This window comes from Chelonia mydas, chromosome 18 (genome assembly GCF_015237465.2).
Source record: "Chelonia mydas isolate rCheMyd1 chromosome 18, rCheMyd1.pri.v2, whole genome shotgun sequence".
Classification (NCBI taxonomy): Eukaryota; Metazoa; Chordata; order Testudines; family Cheloniidae; genus Chelonia; species Chelonia mydas.
In genome coordinates this window covers 6,021,866-6,044,849 of record NC_051258.2, presented here as the reverse complement: position 1 = coordinate 6,044,849, position 22,984 = coordinate 6,021,866, and the positions used below count along the sequence as shown (strand labels likewise).

The window sequence follows — 22,984 nt, the reverse complement described above, 5'->3', positions numbered from 1 at the left end:
CTGCCCCCAGCCCTGCTGCAGAGCAGAGTGTACGGTGGGGAGAGCATCAGACGTAAACACAAGGGCCAGACTCATGTGCTGGAGTAAATCGGGGTGTCTCCTTGCTGCCAGTGGGGTTACATTGGTGTAAGCAACGGGAGTCTGGCCCCAGCAAGCAACTGAGCTGAGGGGCCACTCCTGGCCACTGCGGCCTCCCTCTCCGGCACCGGAACCAGGGGAGGAGGTACCTCACAGCCCAGCCCCCCCCAGAGCCCAGCAACTCCCCGCCCGGGGGGCCAAGCCCACCCTGGTTCCCACCTGGGTCCTGCAGGGAGAAAGGCCTGGCCGGGGCAGGGCAGTTGACAGGCCAAAGTCAACGCAAAGAGAAGGCCCTGGCCAGCCCCGAGCCAGCCCCGCAGTGTCGCCAACTCCACAAAGCAGGAAGTCACCAGACAAACCCTGAAAAGTGGCTAGATGCAGCTGTTTAAGCACTCGGAGTCCAAAATGTCACCGAAGAAAATTTCCAGAGAATTCAGCAGAGAATTATACACCCACCCCCCCAACCCCCCCACACAGGCGAGTTACACACACACACACACACACACACACAGAGGCGAGTATAGTCACAAAATCATTCACAAGTGGCTCAATAGTGTTAATAAAATCCATTCCATGCTCTTCTTACTACATTCTCTTGCACACCAGAAGCAACTACACCAGGACACTGTCCTCATCAGGAGGGCGCCCTCTGCGCATTGGGCAGGGCGCTCTGTCCAGGGCAGCCCAGTACAGCTCGGGTTGGGTCATTTCAGCCCAGCTTCCCTTTCTTGCCAGCCTGGATTTGAGCCGACTGGTGAGTGAAAGGGGGAGCCCGGAGCTGGGGGGGGGAAGAGGGCATCCACCTGACCTGAGCTCGGCGCTGCAGGGAGCCAAGAAAGCAGATTTAAAAACAAAAATCCACTAGCCGGACCCCTTCCCCCCACTTCCAGGGTTTCATTTCTGAAAAGAGCTGGGCAGGTAACTCCAGGCCAAGGCGGGGGAAGGAGTAAAGGGGAACCGAAATCAAGCTAGCTCCACCTTTGATCCTGCAGTAAGGGCTTCATCCCCGGAGGCCTGGTGCCCCCCGCCCCACTGGGGCACATGGCCCTGTCTCATCCCACCTTCCATCTGTGCGGCTGTCCTCGCTGGCTAACCTGCCTCCCCGGCCCAGCCCGCTTCATTAGCCGTCTTCCCCTGCATCACAGGCTGGGCTACCTACGACTGAGCAGCGAGAACGAACATCTGGGTAAAAACAAGCCCTGGCTAAGGTGCTGCTCTCTCCAACGTGCACCTGGCATAAGCAACGTATTTAATTAGCCTCCACAAACTTCTTTCCCTCGCCGGCAGGTTATCGTGATCTCAGCCCAAGCAGCCCTGGAAGGCGATTCCTTCCGAGGCCGTGCTCAGCTGGGACGTAATGACACTGACTTGGGGTGCAGCAGAACGTAGTAAGAAGAGCACGGAGCGGATTTTATGAACACTATTGAGTGGCTTGTGAATGATTGGGTGACTACGCCTGTTGGTGACGTCTTTCTCTGAATGCCACTGTCATTGGCAGCGAAAGTCGCTAGATTTGTCACTGGTCACTTGGACACTTATTTGCTCGCTAGGGAACCAAAAAGTCACTAAATCTGGTGACAAAGTGGCTAAGTTGGCAACACAGCCGGCGGCACCTGCGAGCTCTGCACCCTCCTGGGGCCATGCCCACCGCAGCCTGCAGCATGAGCCTAAGGCAAGGGGCGAGACCCAGAGGAGCCCAGGAGGCTGGGAAAGCCCTCGTTCGGATGGGGCGGTCAGCCAGAGGCCAGGCTAGCACTGGGGAGGCTGGGAAGCATTGACTGAACCCCGGGGCAGCATACCACAGAGGGGCCTGGCCTATCCCCTCCCTAGCGGAGGCAGCCAGTCCTAAAGATCCCACCTGGGGGTCCGTGTCCAGATCCCTGGTGCCCACTCACACAAGGGAGGGATCTCTGCTCCCCGGCTCCATTCTCGCACTCAGCCATCTCCAACCTCTTCCCCTGGGCAATTCTGCTGGGACAGACGGCAGCGTGAGCCATGGGGTATCCCCATCACCCTCGGCCCCTCTCCTGCCCCTTCCTCCCACAGATCTCTGCGGGCTTCCCAGCCCCTGGCTCCACGGACCACCACAAGCCGGGTGGAGACACCCAGGGCTCAGCCCACCCCTGAAGTGGACCCATGCTCAGGAGGCAGAGCAATTCATGCAGGCAGCTGGGACAGGACAGAGCTGGGATTGAGGCCAGCCTCCAGGGCTAATCCCCCAGGGACTCGGGGCCTCCTGTTTGCAGACTGGCCCTAAGGGAAGGCCTCCACCAGCTCCCCTCCCAAGCTTACAAACTGGGAATGGACTCGTGCTGGGAGATCTCCCCATGTCCCGCCCTTGCTCCTAGTTAGGATGGTAAATAGCCCCCACCTGGGGGAGCCAAGGAACCCCCCCAGCACAGCCCTCATTGCCCTGCTGCCATCTGCTCCGTTGGGTGCCAGCCAAGGGCAGCCTTTGGGAGCCCACGCTTGCTGCCCTCAGCTGATGAGGCCCCTGGTGCGCTGCCCCTTTAAGGAGCCGCTAACGAGGGAGTCCTGGAGGTTATTTATTTGCAGGTGGGAGCAGCTGTACCTTCTTGCTCTCCCTGTCTGGGGGGATCCTCCAGGTAAGAGGCTGCTTTAGCTCTGGGAGCTGTGGCCTTGGCCAGGAGCTATTGCCAAGGGCCGTGTGATGCGCCCAGGGCTGAGCAGGTGGGCAGTGGTGTGGCCCTTGCACTGAATCTCCCTGGCCATGGGTGGGAGGGGCCCAGCTGGCCCCTCGGGCCTGCCCAGCCCAGAGCAGAGTTCCCTTTGGGTGCTTTGCCCCCATTTTAGCTGTTTGGCTGGTCCTGATCCCAGAGCACTGCAGGGCTTCCCTGCTCTCTAGGCTAGACGCTGGGCTGTGGGCCAAGCACAGACAGGTGGCTAGAGCTGCAGAGGGGGCCTGAGCTGAGCCCTGGGCTAGCAGCCTCGGAGCCAGGGCACCGATGGAGCTGGGGGTTGCTGAGGCCGCCCTGGCCCTCCCAGTGCCACCCAGGGACCTGCCCGGCGAGACACAGCCCAGCTTTTGTGTCTGGCGTTCAGGGTGCGGCTCCGGGTGGCCCGGTGAGCACGGCAGGAGGGCACTTACCCCCTTTGGTGTTCCTGGGGGCCTTTCCTGGTCCCCAGCTGCTGAGAGAGGCCAGCCCCCGAAGTGGGAGCAAGCCGCCTGGCCAGGACTGAGCCCCCTTCTCTTCTGTCTGCCAGGCATCTCATCGCCCCCATGGATTTCTTTTGCCGGAAGCGCGCGCGCTCAGACTCGCCGCCCAGGGCAGTGGCGCTGGTCAAGAGGCATGGCTCCTGCCCGGTGGCCCAGAGACCCCAGCCGGCCAGGCCGGAGAGCCGCCTGGAGCTTGGCCCCTTCTTGGCCGGCCTCTTCCGCCCCAGGAGCGCCCAGAAGGGCCTTTCCGCAGCCCGCAGGGGGGGGTCCCGGGATCCAGGCTCAGCAGCGGAGGAGAGGGTCCCGCTTCTGGTGGACAACTCCAAAGGTCTGTGTGCCCGTCTGCCATGGGTGTTCTCCTCCCCCCACCCCAGGTAAACGTGGGGGGAGTGCCCTGAAGGGGGTGAGTTTCAGTTCCCATAACTGGGACCAGGCAGAGTCCTGGGCCTGACTCCTGCTAACTCTAGAAATTCATCTCAGGCCTGACCCACAGCACCTGCTCTTCCAGCCCTGCCCCCCAGCTCTGCCAGGGCCCCTCAGTCCTGACCTGCAGCCCCCCAGCTCTGCCAGGGCCCCTCAGTCCTGACCTGCAGCCTCCTGCCATTGCAGGCGAATGCTCTCCCATTATCCAAGTGACGGTAGGTGGCGTCAGGCAAGTTCTCCAGCTTGCCCTGCCGGCGTGGGGCTGTCAGCTCCCTGGGGGCGATGGGGAGCAGAGGCGGGCGCGGGTTTTGTTTTGGCGACGTTGCTCTGGTGCAGCGCGGTGCTAGCCGACCCCTCGGCTCTGCCCCTGCACTATCCTCATCCCCTCGCTCCTGCTCTCCCTAGGGGCTGACCTGCCAGGCAGCGCTGTCCCTGTCCCGCTCCACTGCCAGCCCTCTCCTCCCACAGCGGAGCTGGCAGCCCTCGAGAGCACGGGCCCAGAGGAGCCGGTGGAGGAGCCCCCTAGCTTTGCAGGGCCAACGGGCCCCGCTGGCCTGCTGGAAATGAGGACAAAGCAGCCCACCCCGATCCCCGGGAGGAAGGTCCTGCATGGCTCCCTGGAAGATCTCTCCAAAGCCACAGCTATGCAGATGCCAAGTCCGGAGAGCAGGTAACCCACCTCCCCCCGGGGAGCTCTCCGCATCACTGCCCTGGGGCTGGGAGATTGTCTCTTAGTTGCGATGTAGCTTGTGCATAGAGAGGGATTCTTGCTTCCTTTTTCTTTAAGCTACTGGCATGTCCATGGCAATATCCAGTAATCATTCCAGGTGGGGTGCAGGAGCTGAATGGGAGGGGACCCAGCGATGCCCTCTAGTTCCCACCACAAAACAAGCTCTGCCCATGAAGTGCCAGTCTTTGGGCAAATCTTTGTAATATGATTGCATTTCTAAGTTCTCTGGTGCTTTGAGCATTGATATGGTATGTGCCATCTTTAGGTTTCAGAGAGAACAACCCCTTGGATTAAGCAGAGGGCTGTTCCTGTCTGGTCTCCCATAACTGTGGTTCCAGGCTGCCTCCTGGCTTAGTGTGTTTTACCCCCTCAGTTCCCATTTTTATAGTTATCGTTGGAGCCAATGGGCTAGCAGCTTCATTTGGGTTGAAACAAAAGATTTTTGAGCGCAAGATGGCAGTGACCAGAAAATGGCCTGGCTCTCTGAGCCTCTGCAGATTGGTTCAATTCAACCCCTGCCCAGATCCTTACACTTCCCGGACCCTGAAGCTGGCCTTTCCAGCTGCCACCTATTGCTATAATGGGATGATCCAAACATCTGGAACTTTGGGGACATTTGGAGCAGAGCTGGGTTTTATAATTCAGGCTTGGCTCTGACGATGACCTTATTTCTCTGATACCTTTCAGAGCGGAAGGATAGCCCAGTGGGTAGGGCACAAGCCTAGTACTGGGGAAAGCTGGATTCATAGCCCTGTTTTGCCACAGGTTTCCTGTGTGACCTTGGGCTAGTCACGTGGCTTCTCTGGGCCTCAGTTTCCCATCTATAAAGTGGCCATAAGAGCACCTTCCTTCCTCACAGGGGTATTGTGAGGATCGATACAATACAAAGATTGAGGCATGGTCTTACACACCATGTGTGGGAGATAATTAACACTGTTGTGATGTTCCCCTTTGGTGTTATCCAGACCGGTGATCTGTGAGGTCACTCCAATCCTTGACTCTGGGAGCCAGCCTTACCCTGCTCTGCTTTGAGAACCCCCACTCCTGGGCTGTTCACGCACAGCCTCTGGCATGTAAGCTGCTCCTTGGATTGTGCAACCAAATGACACTAGCCAATATCTCCGGTCCCAGACACAACCCTAGGAACCTCCTTCTTGCAGTGTCCAGTTATGCCCGCTGGATGCTGCAAGCTTATATGAGTTCATCAATTTAACAAAGAAATTGATATGTACCAGGCTTGTTATCCCAAGGGGAGTCTCTGACATGCTTTAAACCAAATGCACTGCTTCAGGTAGAATAAACAAATTTATTAACTACAAAGATAGATTTTAAGTGATTAGAAGTCAAAGCATAACAAGTCAGATTTGGTCAAATGAAATAAAAGCAAAATGCATTCTAAGCCGATCTTAATGCTTTTAATGACCTTACAAACTTAGATGCTTCTCACCAGGGGCTGGCTGGTTGCCCTTCAGCCAGGCTCTCCCCTTTGATTAGCGCTTCAGTCACTTGGTGGTGGTGTCTGTAGATGGAAGTGGAAGAGAGAGGAAGAGTATGGCAAACGTCTCTCCCTTTTATCACGTTCTTTCTTCCCTCTTGGCTTTGCGCCTCCTTCCCCCGCCCTTCAGAGTCAGGCGAGCATTACCTCATCGCAGTCCCAAACTGACCAAAGGAAGGGGAGTGACTCACTCAAGAGTCTAACAGGTCCTTTTGTTGTTGCCTAGGCCAGTGTCGTTTGTTCCTGTGAGGCTTGCCTGGGTTTGTCCCATACATGCCCTGATGATGTGTGAACTGCCACTCCGCTCTTGGAGAGTTTTTGTCTGTGCTTGCTTTAAGCCATCAGGACACATTCTCAGCCTCATAACTATATACATGAAATTACAACCTATAACGATTACTATAACAACAAGGCTCAGTCTGTCAAGAGTCTTCCGTAGACACCCGACATGACAAACTTTGCACTAGATACCACAGAATCATATGATAAGGATGAACATGGGGTTACTGGGGTTCCCCTGAGGTACAGAACATAACTGTGTATCACCCAGTGTGCAGTTAGACTGGAACTCTCTGCCTCATGATGCCAAATTCTGGAGTCAACGACAAGATCCAAAAATGGATTGAATGCTAATATGGATAATGAGAATACCCAGAGTTTCCATGCTTTTTGGTAACCGTTCTGGGGGGGATGTCAAACCCCCCACTTCAGTCTCTATAAGAAATCAAGAAGAGACCTGATCTGAGGACCAGATTATTCCACACTGCTCCTGTGGGTTCTCTCACCTTCTCTGGCCACTGTCAGAGACAGGACACTGGGCTAGGTGGACCTTAGTTCTGATCCACCTGGCATATTCCTACCTATCCATTTTACACCTGTGTACATTGAGGCACAGAGGTTCTGATTTGCACAAGGACACAAATAAGTGACAAAGCCCAGCAGGAGGCACTGTAGGGCATGAGGAAAGAGCCAGAGTTATGGGGGAAAGTTCATGTTTGCTGTAGTATAGGGCTCTCCCAGTGGGACTCAGTTTAGAAGCTTCTTCTCGCTGCCTTTTAGACTGTTCCGCCGACCACTGGGGAAAGGAGCAAAGGACACGGACAAGTGGAGGAGGGAATCTAAATATGTGCAAACCCGTGAGTACTGACCTGCTCGCTGTGCGATGGCTGCAGGGTCTCAGGCATGGCGGGATGGAGGGAAATTCCTAGAAGGGCTTCCGGAGGTTGCTGCCGTGAACAAGCCCTTACATGGGCCACAGAGTGCTACTTCCACCACCTTGGCCCTAGCCAGGAAAGGGAAACTGAGTCACAAGTACTCCTTTTCTTTTTGAGTCACTAAACATTACAAGCCTGTCCCGGAGCAGGCTGTGCCTTTAAGATCCTACTGAACTGAGCTGTTGCAAAACTGTGATGTCTTTGTCCGCTGTGTGCTGAGACTCAAATGTCTAGGACCTCTCCTGGCCTGCAGAGGGGAAGCCCACACCCTGATCTCTCTCCTGGGGACTCTGCTCTTGTTCTTTCTAGTCTGGTTGTTTCCCTTAAGGTAAAATAAGCTACACGTTGGAGTTAGACACATCACACTGAAATTGGAGCCACGAGACGCTTTTACACAGCTCTCTCTGCACTAAATTCACTCTGAAGAGAGCGATCTTTTCCTTGCATGCAGATTGCTTAATGACCTCCTGCAATTGCGGCAGTGGGGGGCAAAATGCTAGGACCACAGGGTTAGAAGGGACTGCAAGGGTCAGCTAGTCTAAACACTGACGAGATGCAGGGTTTCTTGTGTCTAAACCATGAGACAACACACACACACCTGCGATCTGGTCAGGACTGTTTTGAATTTGCTGAGGGCATCTCCAAGACCCAAGGGATGGTTGGAACAGAGATGGCTGCTCCTTAGAGATCCTTTAGTTCTCCATCCATTAACGGTGAAGGCAGCATGCCGTGACTTCTGTCTGAGTGGGCTATGGGCACGCATTGGTGAACTGTGCTCATGGGGACACTGTGCTGGGGCCCAGAAATGGCGAAGACCACCCCGAAGTCCAGGAGAGGGTTTCCCAGTGTCCAGGGCCATGTACGGAGCAGGCGGGTCGTGTCACTAGACCTGGGATTATATGAATCGTTCAAGGACTGCAATTATTCATGAAGCACTCTGGGAAGCCCTTGGCTGACCGTTGACGGGCAGGTTCCTGTGGCTAATGTCACGCTCATTGCGCTCCTTCCCAGAGCCTCTCTACCAAGACTACTGGATGAAGCGCCTCAAGGCAGTGGAGCGCAAGCCCAAGGAGCCGTCTTTCCGGGTGGACGCCAGCCTATCCATCGCTGGCATCCTCTCCTCCTCCCTGCTCGGCGCGGCCTCGCAGATCTCTTCCCGCGACTACAGCTTCTGCTTCTGGCAGGAGATCCCAGAGGTGAAGAGCGGGCGGCTCCTGGAGAGTCTCACGCCCCAGCAGCACCACCTGCAGGAGGTATTGGAGGGCAGCCGCCTCTCAGAGTGGGAGGGTGGGGCTGATCGTTTGATTACACGGCTGGCTGGCAAGTAGGGGTGGGATGTTCCCACCCGCCAGAGGCGGGTTCAGCCCAAGCAAAAGCTGCCCCAGCTGAGGAGCCCCCCACGTGGCGAGGGGAGGGACGATGTTCTGCAGAGACCTGCCGTCTGCTGCAGCCACACTGGGGCCCCTGCTGCGGTGTAGGGATGGTACCGCAGACCGGGCAGCGCTGGGGAGCAGGATGCCCCCTACCCCCAGAGCCAGCAGTTCCAGTCCCTGCCTGGTGAAAGCAGAAGGAGACTGTGGGGCAGTGCTGAGACTGGGCAGTGCCACTGCGCGGGTCAACCTCAGACAAAACCTTGCTCACTGGGGCGGGGGTGGGGGGGATCAACCAGTAACTGGCAACCTTGAAAATGGGGACCAGGAGACCGTTGCTCTCTATCAGCCTCGAGGGCAGCAGCTGGGCCTGTGGCTTGCTCTGGGATGCGCAGCTTCCTGTGGTCTCCAGGGCTGGCAGCCTGGCACCCACCCTGCTTTCCTACTCCAAAGAGGGCATTTGCCCCACCTCTGCCCCCAGTACCCTGGGGGGTTCCCGGTGCTGTTGATCTAATAGAAATAGACGCACCATTGGAGAGCCTGGATTTCAGTGTTTTCCCAGCAGGGCTGGTTGTTGATGCCTGGTCTCCTAGCACACCATGCCACCCTCGCCAGAAGGCCAAGATTATAACAGGGTTCAGAAAGGAACTAGATAAATTCATGCAGGATAGGTCCATCAATGGCTGTTAGCAGGGATGGGGTCCCTAGCCTCTGTTTGCCAGAAGCGCCAGTTCTCCCGTCTGCAGCGTGCAGGAGAAAGGGGGCGGGTGAGGGGCCTCGAGGCCAGAACCACCCCGGCAGAGTGGCCCTGAATTCTCTCGCTCACTGGACTACAGGCGAGCTGGGGTGGTTCTGGCCTCGAGGCCCCTCACCCGCCCCCTTTCTCCTGCACGCTGCAGACGGGAGAACTGGCGCTTCTGGCAAACAGAGGCTAGGGACCCCATCCCTGCTAACAGCCATTGATGGACCTATCCTGCATGAATTTATCTAGTTCCTTTTTGAACCCTGTTATAATCTTGGCCTTCTGGCGAGGGTGGCACGGTGTGGGAATGGGCGACAGGAGATGGGTCACTTGATGATGAGCTGTTCTGTTCATGCCCTCTGGGGCACCTGGCATTGGCGACTGTTGGAAGACCAGATACTGGGCTAGATGGACCTTTGGTCTGACCCTCTATCGCCGTTCCCATGTTCTCATGTGCCTGTGTCAGTTGATGAAGCCGCAGGCCTAGAAGCTGGATTGTATTCCCGGCTCTGCCCTGTGCCCAGCCCTGTACTGGTGCCCAGCAGGGATGCCAACTTTGGTTGGATGTATTCCTGGAGATTTCATCACATGACAGTCTTTCATGAAAGATTAATCTTTAATTCCTGGAGACTCCAGGACAATCCTGGAGGGTTGGCAACCCTACAGCAGCCAGAAGGCAATGCCCCTTGCCTGTCTGGCTGCCGCTCCCAGCAGGAGTCCTCAGAGCAAGAAGCCTGTAATGGAAGGGAAGTGTTTCCTGTAGGCGGACCAGGGAAGGGGCATGGCTAAGGCATTCCTCTATGCCAGCCCACTCTGGCTGTGGGAACAGACCACAGGGCTGGCACAGATCTGCTCAGGCAGCTGTGCCCCTTCCCTGGTGGCTGTGCACTGCCTCGTCTTGGGTACTCGCATTTGCAAAGTGATTTAGATGCCTGGTTCCCACTGATTTCAGGGAGGCACCTAAGGCCCTTGAACCAGCGGGCCCAGAGCCCCTTGGCTTCGGGCACTAGAGGGGAACAGCGTGTTGCACCGTTTGGAGGGTTCCCAGGCCCTGCCGCGCTGCCTCGCTCTCCCCCGTCTTTTGACGCATGGTCTCCGCTCCAGGCCATGTTTGAGATGATCACATCGGAGGCCTCCTACCTGTGCAGCCTCTCGGTGGCCATGAGCCACTTCAAGGGATCGCTGGCGCTGCGGGAGACGCTGACCAGGGCCGAGGTGCACCGGCTCTTCTCCAACCTGCAGCAGGTGAAGGACATCAGTGAAAGGTAACTGCGGTGGGTGAGGAACGCCCAGTGATGCCAGTCCCAGCCTCACCCAGCAGGGGGGCGCTGTAGGGAGGGGGCAGGGGTGCTGGCTGCGGAGGGAGCTCCCAGCTACTCCAGCCCGAACCTTGCCCAGTGGCAGGATCCTTTCCCTCGACTCCTGGTCTCCGCAGGTTTCTCCTGGATCTCGAGGAGCACATGGACAAGGACGTCTTCCTGGCGGGGCTGGGGGCCGTGGTCCTGAAGCACTGCCCCGCCTTCCACAGGGTCTACATTCCCTACGTCACCAACCAGATGTACCAGGAACAGCTCATGCAGCAGCTGATGTGAGGAGCCGTGGCGGCTCAGGGGGTGTCCTGGGGGGAGGAATAACCGGGGGCTGCTCGTGCCCCAATTGCTCCTCCCCACTGTCTGTGCCCCTTGGAGCAGCCCATCTGCCCCTTCCTAGATGGCTCCTCTCTCAATGGGGACACTGAGGCTTCATGCTAGTGAAACTTTCATGCCAGTGAGAGCTGAGAGTCTGCAGGGCGTCCTCCGGAGGATGCTTGGGCTGTTTGGAACTAGACTGGGCACCGCCCAGGGGAGTGGACTGTAGGGGACACCCCAGTAATATCCCCTGGGGAGGATTCCATAACTCACTAGGCCTCTGTCCTCTCCGACTTCTCCATTGTGGAGAGGTGTCTCTGCTGAAAATGGTCAGCAATTGTTATGCTACGTGGTTGTCATTAAGTTCCAGAGTTAACACATTGTTTGGTGCCTGAGGGCGGCTGACCCCATTCCCCTGCTTGCTCACCTATTTGGGAAGGGAGGAACACCCCCCCCCCCACACACACGTTCTCTTTGGGGCTGGAATGGCTAGCAGCTTGCTGGCTTCTGGCCTAGGGGGTGCACAAGGGATTCATGGGGAGCAGCAGGTCAGGTCCCTCCTGGCCTCAGGCAGGAGAGGTGAGCTGGGGCAGGAATTGATATGGGTCTGCATTTCAGTTTTGTACCTTCCCAGCTTGGCGGAGGATATCCTTCCACCCTCCCACCCCATGCCCCAGAGAAATAGCCCCACACATGCCCTCCCACACCCCATTGCTCTGGGAATCCCAGCATCAGGCCTTGCCCACACTCAGCCTCTGGCTTTAGTGCAGACGCAGCTGGGCTCGTCCAGCCGGGGGCTCTGGGCAGGGTTTGCCCTGGCGCCTGTAGCCCAGTGAGCGAGAGAATTCAGGGCCATTCTGCCGGGGTGGTTCTGGCCTCGGGGCCCCTCACCCGCCCCCTTTCTCCTGCACGCTGCAGACGGGAGAACTGGCGCTTCCGGCAGGTCCTGAGGAAGCTGGAGGAGCAGCCGGTGTGCCAGCGGCAGCCCCTGAAATCCTTCCTGGTGCTCCCCTTCCAGAGGATCACCCGCCTGAAGATCCTGCTGGAGGTGAGAGGCTGGAGCAAGAATCCGTGTCTGGGATCTCACTCGGGGTGGGCGGAGGGGGTTGGCTGGGGCTGGCCTCCCAGGGATCCTGCCTCAGAGAGGCACAGGCTGCCCCGGCCAGCGTCCGCTGAGCTGCAGCCAAAGCAAAACACTGGGGTGACTGAGGTGGCTTTGTGCAAGAAGAGAGGGATAGGGACGGGCGGGGAGAGGGGAAGGCTCTGTCTGGGTATGGGGGCTGGGAGGGAGGGGGAAAAGGTCTGTAGGGAGATGATGGGGGGGCAGGAGGGAGGGGGTAGGGTCTGTAGGGAGATGATGGGGGAAGGGGTTGGGAGGCAGGTGGGATGGGAGCAGAGGGAGGGAGGGGGAATGGTCTGTAGGGAGATGGTGGGGCGGGATGGAGACCCTCTCCCCTGACAGGTCCTCCTCCTCTCCCCTCTGCCCCACAGAACATCCTGAAGCTGGCCCCGGCAGACTCCGAGCTGGCCAGTTCCATCAGCGCGGCCCTGGCGGCAGTGGGAGAAGTAAGGGCACCATTGGATGCTTGTGGGAGGCAGCCGCAGGCTGGCTGTGCAGGTCCCCGCGCGGTAGCAGCCCTCACGCTGCCTGCCTTGACGCGCCGTTCGCGCCCCAGCGGCCCTGCGAGGCAGCATGTGGAGATGGGCTATGCTCTGGGGTGGGGGGCTTGGTCCTCGGCTCCCTGGCAGAGCTGGGGGAAGTGGTAGGAGAAGGTTCTGGTCTGAGTCTGTTCCTGGTTCTCTGCTCGTCTCGGCCCGCGCTGGTCTCCGCTCACTCCGCCCGGGGCGGACTCAGCCCCCCACCGCTTCCTGCACGGGCCGCATCCTGCTGGCCTCTGCGCTCAGGGCAGCTCCGGTCACTCAGCGACCCGCTGCCTTTTGTGCTTTGAAAACCCCTGGCATTGGGGGTCTCTCGGCCTCTCCCCCCCGTCCCTGGTCAGACCTGAGCTTGCTGAGCCGTCTAGCCAGCGTGCCGTGCGGCCTTCCTGGGACATTACTTGGGGCCTCCGCTCCTCCTAGGGAGTGATTGTGCTTGTGGGGTTTTAGGGCTCCAGCCTGGTTTCCTTCCCCAAGGGAGGCCAGAATGCAGAACGTCCAGGGTCTCACGTTCCCAGGCTCTGGGGAGCCCAAAAGGTGACTGCAAGGGGGGGATAAAACAGGCTTTAGCCATTTTATGCTGCTGAGAACGTCTGGAAGGTGTTTTTAAATAGGGGTTTTTCCTGCTTGTTTGCTAGTGTGGTAATAGCCCATCTTCTCTTCCCTGACTTCCCCCGAGGTCTCCAGCAAGGGGCTGGGAGGGAACTAGAGCTTCCTCCTCTATTCACTGCGGGCACAGGTTGAATCTTTAACAAGTGCTTTTCTGCCAACTGTTTCTCTGGCCTTGGAGTTAATAGTGTTAACAAACAGTCCGGGTTTAAAAACAAAAATCCCTTCCCGCCTGAATGAATCAGCCTTCATTTTCTTGTCCTCTGACTCGCGCCGGTTCTCCCTGCCGTCTTCCCCAGGAGTAACCGGGGAGGCAGGAGTTGGATTTCCTACCTAGAACCCGCAGAAACGCTGTGGTGAAAAGAACCCTCCGTCCCCACTTCAGACGTTCTAGCCGAGGTCTCCTCGCAGGCAGAACATCACCGGTGCAAAGGGCTGTGGGGTGCCAGCACCCCAGGAGGTCTCTGCAGGATGGGACGTCTGAGCCTCTGTCCCTGGCACCCAGGGACCTAATGCGCAGCCTATCCCAAACCTGGCTGGTGACACCCCAGGGCGAGTGAGAGCTCAGCCCTGATTCTCAGCTGGGGCGAAGCCCGGGCACCCGCATGGGCCGGGAGGTGCCATGTGCACCTGACTCTTCAATCTTTGGCGGGAGCTGAGAAATGTCCCTTAATCCCCCAGACCAGCAGTGTCCAATGGCTGGAAAAGCTTCCTTCCTGTCCCCTGGGGTGCACCAAGTGTCCTGGATTCCCTGGTCTCTGCCCCCTCCTGTGGGACCAAGGGAGGCAGAGGGTGGGGGGAACCCTGGCCAGAGCGCCCAGCTCCCCCGTGCTGGGCCTGCAGCTTCCCTTGCCCTTCCTCAGATCGTGTCAGAGTGCAACGAGAACGTGCGACGGATGAAGCAGACGGAGGAGCTGGTGCTGCTGGAGAAGCAAGTCGAGTTTGTAAAGACAAAGGTGAGGCCTGGCTCTGCGCTGGGGCGGCTCTTGGTGATCCAGCCCCACAGGGGAGGGCTGGGGTGGCATGTGGTGGGAGGGCTAGACAGATGGGGGCTGGGGTGAGGTATGGGGGAGCTAGAGGGATGGGACGCTGGAGGGGCTGGGTTGGGACATGGGGGGCTAGAAGGGTGGGATACCAGCATGGGACTTGGGGTGGGGGGGGGATGCAGGGGAGGGTGGGGGGGGACATGTAGGGGCTAGAGTGATGCATGTGATCTGGTGAACTGCACAGTGCCCTGTGGGACCTCCAGCCTCCCAGCCTGGACCTGGGTGCGTTGCAGGCAGTGTCCTGCAGGGATCCAGTAGGGGGCGCTGGTGCATGGCTCAGGCCGGGACTGATCCTGCCCCTCGGGGCAGTGCAGTGACGGTCTCTGCGCAAAGTGATCCGTGTCTTTCTCTCTTCCCCCCAGTCCATCCCACTCATCAGCCGGGGCCGCTGGCTGGTCAGGGCAGGGGAGTTCTCCCAGGTCCTCATCCAGGAGGTGGGCGTGGGGTACAAACCCCGCCTGAGCACCAAGCCCATCCACCTGCACCTCCTCAGCGACCTGCTGCTCTTGTCCCGCCAGAGGGAGTAAGTCTGGGTGGCGCCCGTGCTCTACCCTCGGCACCCTGGGGGCCCTGCTGTCCTGGCCAGAGGCACCAAAACCTCCCGGGGGTGGGGGTAGGGGTGCATCAATCTGCTGTTCCTGTGCCCACTGCCCGCCTGCAGTTCCCCTCCAGTGTCCTGGTGGATCCAGCTGGCAGGGCGAGCCATCGGGGGGTTGCATTGTCTCCAGCCCTGGAAGAAGGAGCAGGCAGTGGGGCAGGGTGGGGTGGGTACGGTGGCAGTGCCCATCTCTCTGTCGAGGAGGGAAAGCTGGAGGTCCCCGGTGGGGATGCCCCGTCTGTGGGTACAGGATCTAATGGCCTGTTGCAGTGAGCATTGCCAGGAAGCCAGGAGCTGGGCGTTCGGGGTGGGGCTCCATCGCCCGGCTCCACCCCACGAACGCTGCCCCTTGTACTTCCCCCGCAGCGATGGCAGGTTTTCCGTCAAGGATTACGCCCAGACCTGCCATGTGAGAGCAGAGCTCCTCAGAGCCAAGCCGCTGGGGCTCCCTGACCCAGCCTTCCTCCTGTGCCTCTCCCGCAACCACCGCGGGGCCAGCACCGAGTTCATCCTCAAAGCAGCCAGCGAGTGAGTGCGGGGCTCCGGCTCGGGGAGACTGGTGGCTGGTGGGGTGGGAGGTGGGTTCCTTGGCTGGCTGGCTGGTGGCCATGTGGGGCTGCTGCAGACCCAAAGCCATGCTGGCTGCCGGGGGGGCATTGGGCCTGCCAAGCTGGCACCATTGGCAGGAAGGGGGTTTTGAAGGAGATCTGCCAAGCTGTAAGTTGATAGCAGCTCAACATCCAGGGAGCTTTGTAGCCTGGTTTCTTCGAGTGCCACCTGGGGGACCTTGGCAGAGGCCTTAAGGGGCAGGTGCATGGGCTTGCAGACCCTCTCCCTGGCGAGACGTGGGTGTGTGTTGTGGGGAGGGGGCTGGGAGGCAGCTGGCTTGGTGGGGAGGAAGATACCTACCCGATGTCTTAGGTGCAGTGTGAGGGGCAAACGCAGCCAGAGCTCACAGGTGGGGACCATGGCAAGGACCTGCCAAACCAGCCCTTCCGTCCCCTGGGGGCCCCTGGGAAAACAGGAGCCCTGCAGTGTCCTGAGGCCAGTGCCTCCAGCTCTGACACACCAAAGGGGCTCTGGAAATGAGGACCCCTCCCCACAAATGTCCTGCTCCCAGCCCCCTCCCATGAGATCTTGGGGGCTGTGAACTGGTGGGACGTGGCTGGGGGAGGCGTGGTGGGGTCTGAGTGGCCCACAGGGGAGGAAGAGGAGGATGGTGCTAGGGAGGGAGACATTAGGAATGCCCAGCCCCTCCACGAACACGCCCCGGCTCACGCTGGGACCTAAGCCTCAAACTGAGGGGTAGCTATGCAGCTTGCAGAGTTCCCCTTTTGGAAAGATGCAGCCCCCGCCCCCACGCAGGGTGTGGATTATGGGGGCTTGGCATGTGATCCCTCTTCTGTCTGACCTCTCCTAGGGCCCAGAGGCAGGAGTGGATCTCACTGATAACCAGCCAGGCGTCCCCTCGGCCTGCAGGTGTGATCAAAGCCCTGAGAGATGCCTGCGCTGGTCTCTGACTCACTGGGGCCCAGGCCAGCCGGACTCCATGCTTGGCCTTTCCTTTTCCTGTCCCTGGCTGCTCCCCCAGAGGACGACCTCCCGCCTGCTGCACAAGGGGGTCTGCAGCCCCTCGCCTGTTTGGAGCCCTGTCCGGGCCCAGCTGTTCTTCGCAGGCCTGGGAGCTCCGCTTGGGGACCTTGTGCGGGGTGAATGCAGCAAGCTGCACTGGACTCAGCGGTGGGGCAGGGAGGGGCGGTGCATGGTGTGGCAAGCTGCTCTCTCTGAAAGCCATACGCTCTTAGAAGCTGCGGTCAGGAGCCGATCTCTGAGTGCTGGTGTGTTTCTGGGGGATCTGCCCAAATGGGGTCCGCCGACAGGCCCCAGTGAGGAGGGTACAGATTCCCAGCTCGCTGCCCAAGTAGTGCCGAGCCTTGGCGTGCATCAGGCCAGTAGTGTTCTGGGGGGCGAGACCCTTTGCCAAGAAACCCTTTGGAAAACTTATGGGGTCTGAGCCAGAAGCCTGGTTCCGGCTCTCGACCTGCGGGGGAGCCAGTGGGAAGCACTAGATGGGAGCAAGTCCTCTGGGTTCTAAGCGCTTGTGTCTGTCAAGAGAGTTCCCGGCTTCTCCAGGAAATCTCCAGTTCTTGCGTTACATGGGGTCTTTGATCTGACAGGAACAGCCCTTGAGAAGCCAAAAGCTTCCCAAATCTCCCAGCAAAGGGGAGGATGCTGCCCACTGCCTCTTGGGGGGGAGGGGTGTCCCCTACATGTGCCTATTGCAGAGGACATGATCCTGCGGGGGGCGCTCGGGGGGAGCTGGTCTCTCACTTGCTATAGCTGCCTGGCAGGATATTTGAGCTTTGGTCTCTGAACGTCCGCTTTCCCATTGGTTTATTTTTGCAAACGGAGCTTGTAGGTTCCTCCTGACCCAGGCTCATTTGGAAGTTTGGGGGGGTGATTCCCACAGAGGCCGTGCTGGCTGGACCAAGCAGTGTCTTGGGTCCTGGTCTGTATGGGGCCATGGCGTGGGTTGGTGCTTTTGGCACTAACCCCGTGTTCCCGGCCTGGATTGACCCAGGGCAGGGGGCCTCTGGAGCAGGCCCACTCCAGAAGCACCAAGACCTGGTGCGTGGGTCCAGCTGTTCACACTTTGGGGTGGTTGATGGGGGATTTTCATTAGCTGTGGTTCTAAATGGGGTTCTGGGGGCCTCGTTCCTCCTGGGAGGAGCAGCTGAGGGTACAAGCCCCCTGTCTGTCTCCTGCCCGGCCTGGGAACTGCTGGCCTTAGGGGGGGCTGGCTTTCCGAGCTGATCTCCCCCCAGCTCTGCCGGGCGTCAGTGACCCTCAGCCCCTGCAGGGCCGGGAAGAGAGGTGTCTGTCTGCTTCCCCACACCAGCTGGGCAATTAGCAGATCCTGGGGAATGTTTGTTGGCCCAGCTGGGCAGGAAATGCCTGGCTGGGGAGCTGCAGGGGGCCACTGCTCAGCGATGGAGCGGGGAGGGCTGGTGGCTGGGGATGGAAGACTGCAGGAAGCTGGGGTGCTACAACCAGGTATGGCCAACATCTGTCCCCCTGCAAATCCCCACAAATCATGGCTACAGGGAGGGGCTGATCCGGGCACCACTGACGGAAGAGAAGATGCTTGGTTGGGGCATGTTAGCTGGGGAGGGGTCTCTATCCAGACGTTGGTACCGGCTGCCCAGCGTCCATTGGAGGGGTCGAGGTTTCAACCCCACAGAGTCCAGCTGTGCTTTGTGTGTGGGGCAGCTCTCCTGGGATTGGTAGGGAGGCCAGGGGCTTAGTCCCTGCTGTGTCTTACCCTGGCATAGGGGAGAGGTCCCAGGGCCCAGCTGGCAGGGGGCGAGCCCTGTGTCTGGGCTCAGTGCAGAGAAGCTGGGGGAGGAGGGCCGGATCTGCTCCTTTCGCTGAGCCACCCCCAGGCCGCAGCTGGGCTCTAGCCACGCACAGTGTCTGAGGGGCTCACGCTTGTCAAAGTCTCTTGTTGTTTTGAAATAAATATTGACCTTGTTTTAAGGACCCGGCCTGCCCTTGTGTCTACAGCAGTATCCTTTGGGGGTGGGGGGAAGAGACCCCCCCCTTAGCCTGCAGGCCGCCAAGCCACGGCGTTTCCAGCAAACTTGATTTAAAACAAGGCGCCAAGGGCCAAGCTTTGGCCATGGGCTGGTCTGTGGCTGCTGAATCTCTCCCCCTGCTGGGACCAGCAACGGCATCTGCATGAAAAATGAGATTCTGGCAGGTGGAGGCTTAACCATTCCAACAACTCCCACCCGGCCTTCCCCAGGGGCTGGTGAGTGACTGAGGCTTTCTCCAGCCCCGCATTATCTGCTCCTCCAGGTAAGGACTAAGCTGAGCTTCCAGAACCTAGGATCTGAGCTTGTCTTTCCCCCTTCCTCGTTCCTCCCTCCCCGAATGCCTTGGCTTAGAGGAAGCGCCTTTGTCTTGAGGTTAGAGGGGCTAGGCTGGGACTGGAGAGGGGGTCATGTCCGGACTCTGCCTGAGCCTCTCGGAGCCCTTGGGCAAGTCACTTAGTCGCTCTGGGCCTCACTTTCCCTCAGCTGGAAGTGAAAATCTCCGTGTGGTTAGACTGTAAGCTCCTTGGAGCAGGGACTCTACATCCAGAGCGTGAGATGCCCTGGCTTAAAAGTGCCTAGCACAATGGGGCCCCGATCTCGGGTGTGGCCCCAGGGGATCACCCGAATACAATCAATAATTGGTTATAAAGAACTAGGGGCCTGAGACCTGGGGGCAGGAAATCCAGCAGGGGCGTGTTTTCTCAACAGGCAATCTGGAGGAGGGCTGAGTGGAAGGTTTTTCAAAGGCTGAACAATTTGATGCTGGCACTGGGTTCCAATTTGTGAGATGTGCCCTTGACCTTCGCCCCCTCTGTGCCCTACACCTGTAGGAGGGATTGCCTCATGCGTCCTGTCAGTTGACAGTGGCAAGCAAAGCTCTGGCAATGAGCCCTGCCCCTGGGACATGCCCACTCTGTGTGGGGCAGAGATCCCCCTCGGAGTGGCTGGTCTGTGCCCAGCAGGCTCGGGGGTGTGTGGGGGGGAAACGCGCTCTCCATTCAGTGCATGCTGCTTCCTGTGAGTTTGCGTTTTTTGGTGGCGAGGGGAGAGTTGGCAGATCCTTGGTCTCCCTCCACCCAGCACCCCCACTTTCTGTGGGTCAGGGGCTGCCAAGCACTGGACCCTAGTTCCAGACACCAGGGGGCAGCAGAGCTCTGCCTCTGAGTCTGCTCCCTGGCCTTAGGCTGGCCCTGTGCCTGTCCTGTCACCCCACAGCAGCCTCTGGGCAGGGCCTGAGCCACTCAGAAGGAAACTGAGTCACTGGGCCAGGCCCAGCTCCCTCAGGGCTGCTTCCCAGGCCTGGCTGCTGAGGTTCCAGACTGCAATGTGGGATGGGCCGCAACCGGCGTCGTTTTAGGGGTACGTACCTCCCCAGGGAGGGGGATAGTGACTGGAGGGCTTGGCCCCCGTGGTCAGTGTCTATTAACTTGCACTGCAGTGGTCTCTCAGCTGCAGCCATGGCCAAGCCCTCGTTGCGCTAGGCGCTGTACGAACCCACAGCACAAAGGACGTCGCTGCCGCAGGAGGGGACAGCCCGAGCGCCCAGCGGTGGCTACAGAGGGAGTGAGGAGCACAAGGCGAGAATGAGCTGGCAGGCAGTGCTCTCAGCACACCAGCTGTCTGAGCGCTGGCAGGTTTTGTCACCCCGGCCCCAGAGGGGTTGGCTGGAGCGAGGGCAGGCAGCGGGAGTGTGCGGCCATTCCCAGGGGGCCTCCTGTCCATGGGGGTCAGCCCAGGTGCCTCCCTATAGCCCTGGGAGCCTGTTCAGAGGGGAAAAGTTTAAAACCAGCTCTCGGGGGACTGGTGAGCTGCTCCAGCCTGCTCCCTAGACTGTGAGATACAGTGCGGGAGGTGGGGGATTCTTTGCACTGAGACCTTAAAGCAAAACTCCCTTTGGTGCCAACGGGAACAGGATCAGGCCTTCACAGCACACTCCTGCGTGGGCTTCAGCCCTTATGGCCTATGTCCTTCTCCTTCCAAAAATTTCTCCCCTGTTGGGCTGAGCCCTGCATGCTGGTGGGTGACTGCTCCACCCCAGAGATGGCTGCATTTTTCTGCTGCTGTGTATGGGAAGTGCTGCCTTTGGTAGAGGGGTTACTAGAGAAACACATGGTTCTCTTAGCTCCAGAGAAGTGAAATAGCAGCCCCCATGAGGGGTTGGTCAATGAACAGGGTCCTCCCCATGCAATTTGAAATGGCAATCCTGGCTTTTTCACCACCTGAGCGCGTGTTGTCTAATTCTAGCCTGGTGCAGTTTTCCCTGGACAGTCAGATGCTGCAACCTCTGCTCTTCATCTTCCTTGTCCTCGATGTACCTTGGCCTATGGCCCTTCTTCCCCACCCTCTAAAATGTGACTCCAGCCCAAATTTTCAGGAGTCAGGCCCCTCAAAAAATGGACGAATGGCAAAACCTGACCCCAGCAGATGTTGAAAAGATAAGTGGGGGGGTGGTTCTTATTCTTTGTATAACACGAGGCTCGCCATTAAACCAGGAGCATTGGCCATGGCTGGCCTGTTTCTGTGTCACTCCCCGCTCTGCTTCTGGACTGGCTGGCCTTTTATTTCAGGTCAAGGGGGAAAAAAACAGCTGAAGAGTTCCCAGATGTGAGAGCACGGGGTTTGCAGGGTCTTGGCTGCTCCAATCTGCGCTGAACTAAACACACAGCGGCTGCTGTCTGGGCGCAGGCTGAGTATTTAGAGGTGGGAAGGCCTGGTACCCAGAAAGCAAAGGCAGGGCTGTTTCCTGGCTCCATCCACCCCACCCCCTGCTTCACCGTTAGCATCACCTCCCAGGTATAAGGGAAGCTAAAAGACCCTCAGTCCCTCGGAGTTACATAGGCAGGTGCTACCCATTCACCCCCAGTCTTCCTGGAAGCAGGACTCCATGCCCAGGGTGGTGCTCTACCCCTCTCTCTCTCCCATCCCCAGGGCGGTTTAGCAGGAAGACACATGTAATGCTGAGAGAGAGGTGCTAGCTCGCTCTTATGATCAGTAGCCTTATCCCCATATTACAGGTGGGAAAACTGAGGCAGGGGGAGGAGACACGACTTGCCCAAAGTCTGTGGCGAAGCAGGGCTAGATGCCAGTTCTCCCCTCAACCTGTGATCCACTAGGCCCCTGCAAGAGCCTCAAAGACAAGGCTCTTGCGCTTGGTGCTGTACACACACCTCTCCTGAGTTGTGGGCTGGCTCCACAGACACCCCATGGTTTCCATCGCAGCAGAGAGACCTCCCCCCCTCATTTCCCACCCACAGGCTGGGCTGCAGCAGACCAGTCTCGTCTGTGGGTAGCGGTTCAAGCCCAGGTGTTGCTGGAGCCCAGGGCTGGGTGTGCTGGCTGGCTCTTGGGGACTGCGGCTCTGGAATCCAACCTTCCCCGTCCCCCTAGCAAGCTGCATGCTGGGCTCTAGCCCTCCTTCGCTGCCTGGGCCGGGCCGCCCACCTGCTGGGGCTTCAGCTTTTGACCTGGGAGTTGCCCTTCTGCATCTGATCGATCAATGCAGCCTCTGATGGGCCAATTCCAGGAGCCTGTGCAAGAAACTCCCTAGGGGGCAGTTCTGGAATAACCTGCTCCTAGGGCAAGCTCCTGCCTGACCCCCATTAGCTGGGGGCCGGCTGCTACCCTGAAGGCATTTGTACCTCCCTTGGTGGTGGTTTAATTCTTACTATTAAAACCCTCCAACCTCTTGTTCTCTATAGAAATATCCCACACTTTCTTTTTTTAATCCTGCTAAGCTCTCAGCCTCCAGCCTGCCTTGGGGCAATGAGTTCTACTGGCTAGTTGTGTCCCAACCCATCTTCATAGCGGGCAGGGGATATTTTTCCCCTTCCAGGAGCCAGGAATCTGAACCAGAGTCCTATGGGGAATTGCTGATCTGCAGGTCAGTGGCCTTTTAGCAAAGCCTCCCTGAGGAAACTGCCTTTCTTACCCACAAGGGCAGGGGAGCCAATGTAGTGAGACCTGGGCAGGCCTGCTCCGTAATTACCCTCGCAGGCAGGGGGTCTCTGATGCAGCTGACTGATCGTATGGCTGCTTCCACCAAGCGGGCAGTGGATGCTTCTAGCAGGCAGGTTCCTGAGAGCGCAGCTGTGACACTTCGAGCCCCCTGCATGCGGGGGGGTTTATGCTCTCAGCAGGCAGAGCCGCATTAGCCCCATTTCACAGATGGGGAAGTGAGGCAAGGGCTAGTTTAAATGACTCGCCCAAGGTCACAGAGTCGGTAGCAGAACCGGGAATTGAACCCTTCACCCTGCCGTCCTTTTAAGCAGTGTCATACACTTTCATCTTTTCCCATCGTGCCCCATTCCCACCTTATGTAACCCAGCCTTTCCCACACCCACAGCTCTCTCGCTCTGCTAATTACCTGGCATTTGCAGGCTGCTGTTTGACTGACTGAGGCAGCAACAGGGTGGAGCCTGGTGCTTGTCTGTCCCCTGAGATTGGCAGTCCTCTGTGGCCCCTGTAGGTGGCGCTCTTGTGCATGCAGTATCATTTATACAGGGCCATGGGACTTCGCAGCACCCCTGTCTGGAATGCTGCTCAGGGGGATACGGGGAGAGGCACAGTCCTGGTGACTGGGGTGTCATGGTCCCTTGGAAAAGCAAAGCAGTGAAACGGGCCT

General features: G+C 58.7%; 1 protein-coding gene across 2 annotated transcripts; it reads left to right on the top strand.

Moving 5' to 3' along the window:
• Positions 1-2,642: 2,642 nt before the first annotated feature.
• Positions 2,643-18,316, top strand: LOC122463276 (rho guanine nucleotide exchange factor 19-like). 2 transcript variants are annotated; one of them, XM_043531847.1, is made up of 13 exons: positions 2,644-2,769; positions 3,304-3,584; positions 4,085-4,349; positions 6,964-7,040; positions 8,130-8,371; positions 10,335-10,495; positions 10,666-10,818; positions 11,777-11,906; positions 12,350-12,424; positions 13,987-14,079; positions 14,532-14,692; positions 15,134-15,295; positions 16,188-18,316. In XM_043531847.1, the coding sequence occupies exons 1-13, from the start codon at positions 2,750-2,752 to the stop codon at positions 16,285-16,287; spliced, it is 1,920 nt and encodes a 639-aa protein (XP_043387782.1). In that variant the 5' UTR covers positions 2,644-2,749; the 3' UTR covers positions 16,288-18,316. The 2 variants fall into 2 exon arrangements, with proteins under 2 accessions (XP_043387783.1, XP_043387782.1); XM_043531848.1 differs by lacking the exons at positions 14,532-14,692; positions 16,188-18,316 and having other exon boundaries at positions 2,643-2,769; positions 15,134-15,290.
• The last annotated feature ends 4,668 nt before the right edge of the window (positions 18,317-22,984 follow it).

What these genes read in the sequence shown, in the direction of transcription:
- LOC122463276 (XM_043531847.1), top strand. Translation starts at nt 2,750, where the DNA reads ATGCGCCCAGGGCTGAGCAG. An exon ending in ATGCCAAGTCCGGAGAGCAG is followed by an intron (nt 4,350 to 6,963) that starts GTAACCCACCTC and finishes GCTGCCTTTTAG; the next exon opens with ACTGTTCCGCCGACCACTGG. An exon ending in GTGAAGGACATCAGTGAAAG is followed by an intron (nt 10,496 to 10,665) that starts GTAACTGCGGTG and finishes TGGTCTCCGCAG; the next exon opens with GTTTCTCCTGGATCTCGAGG.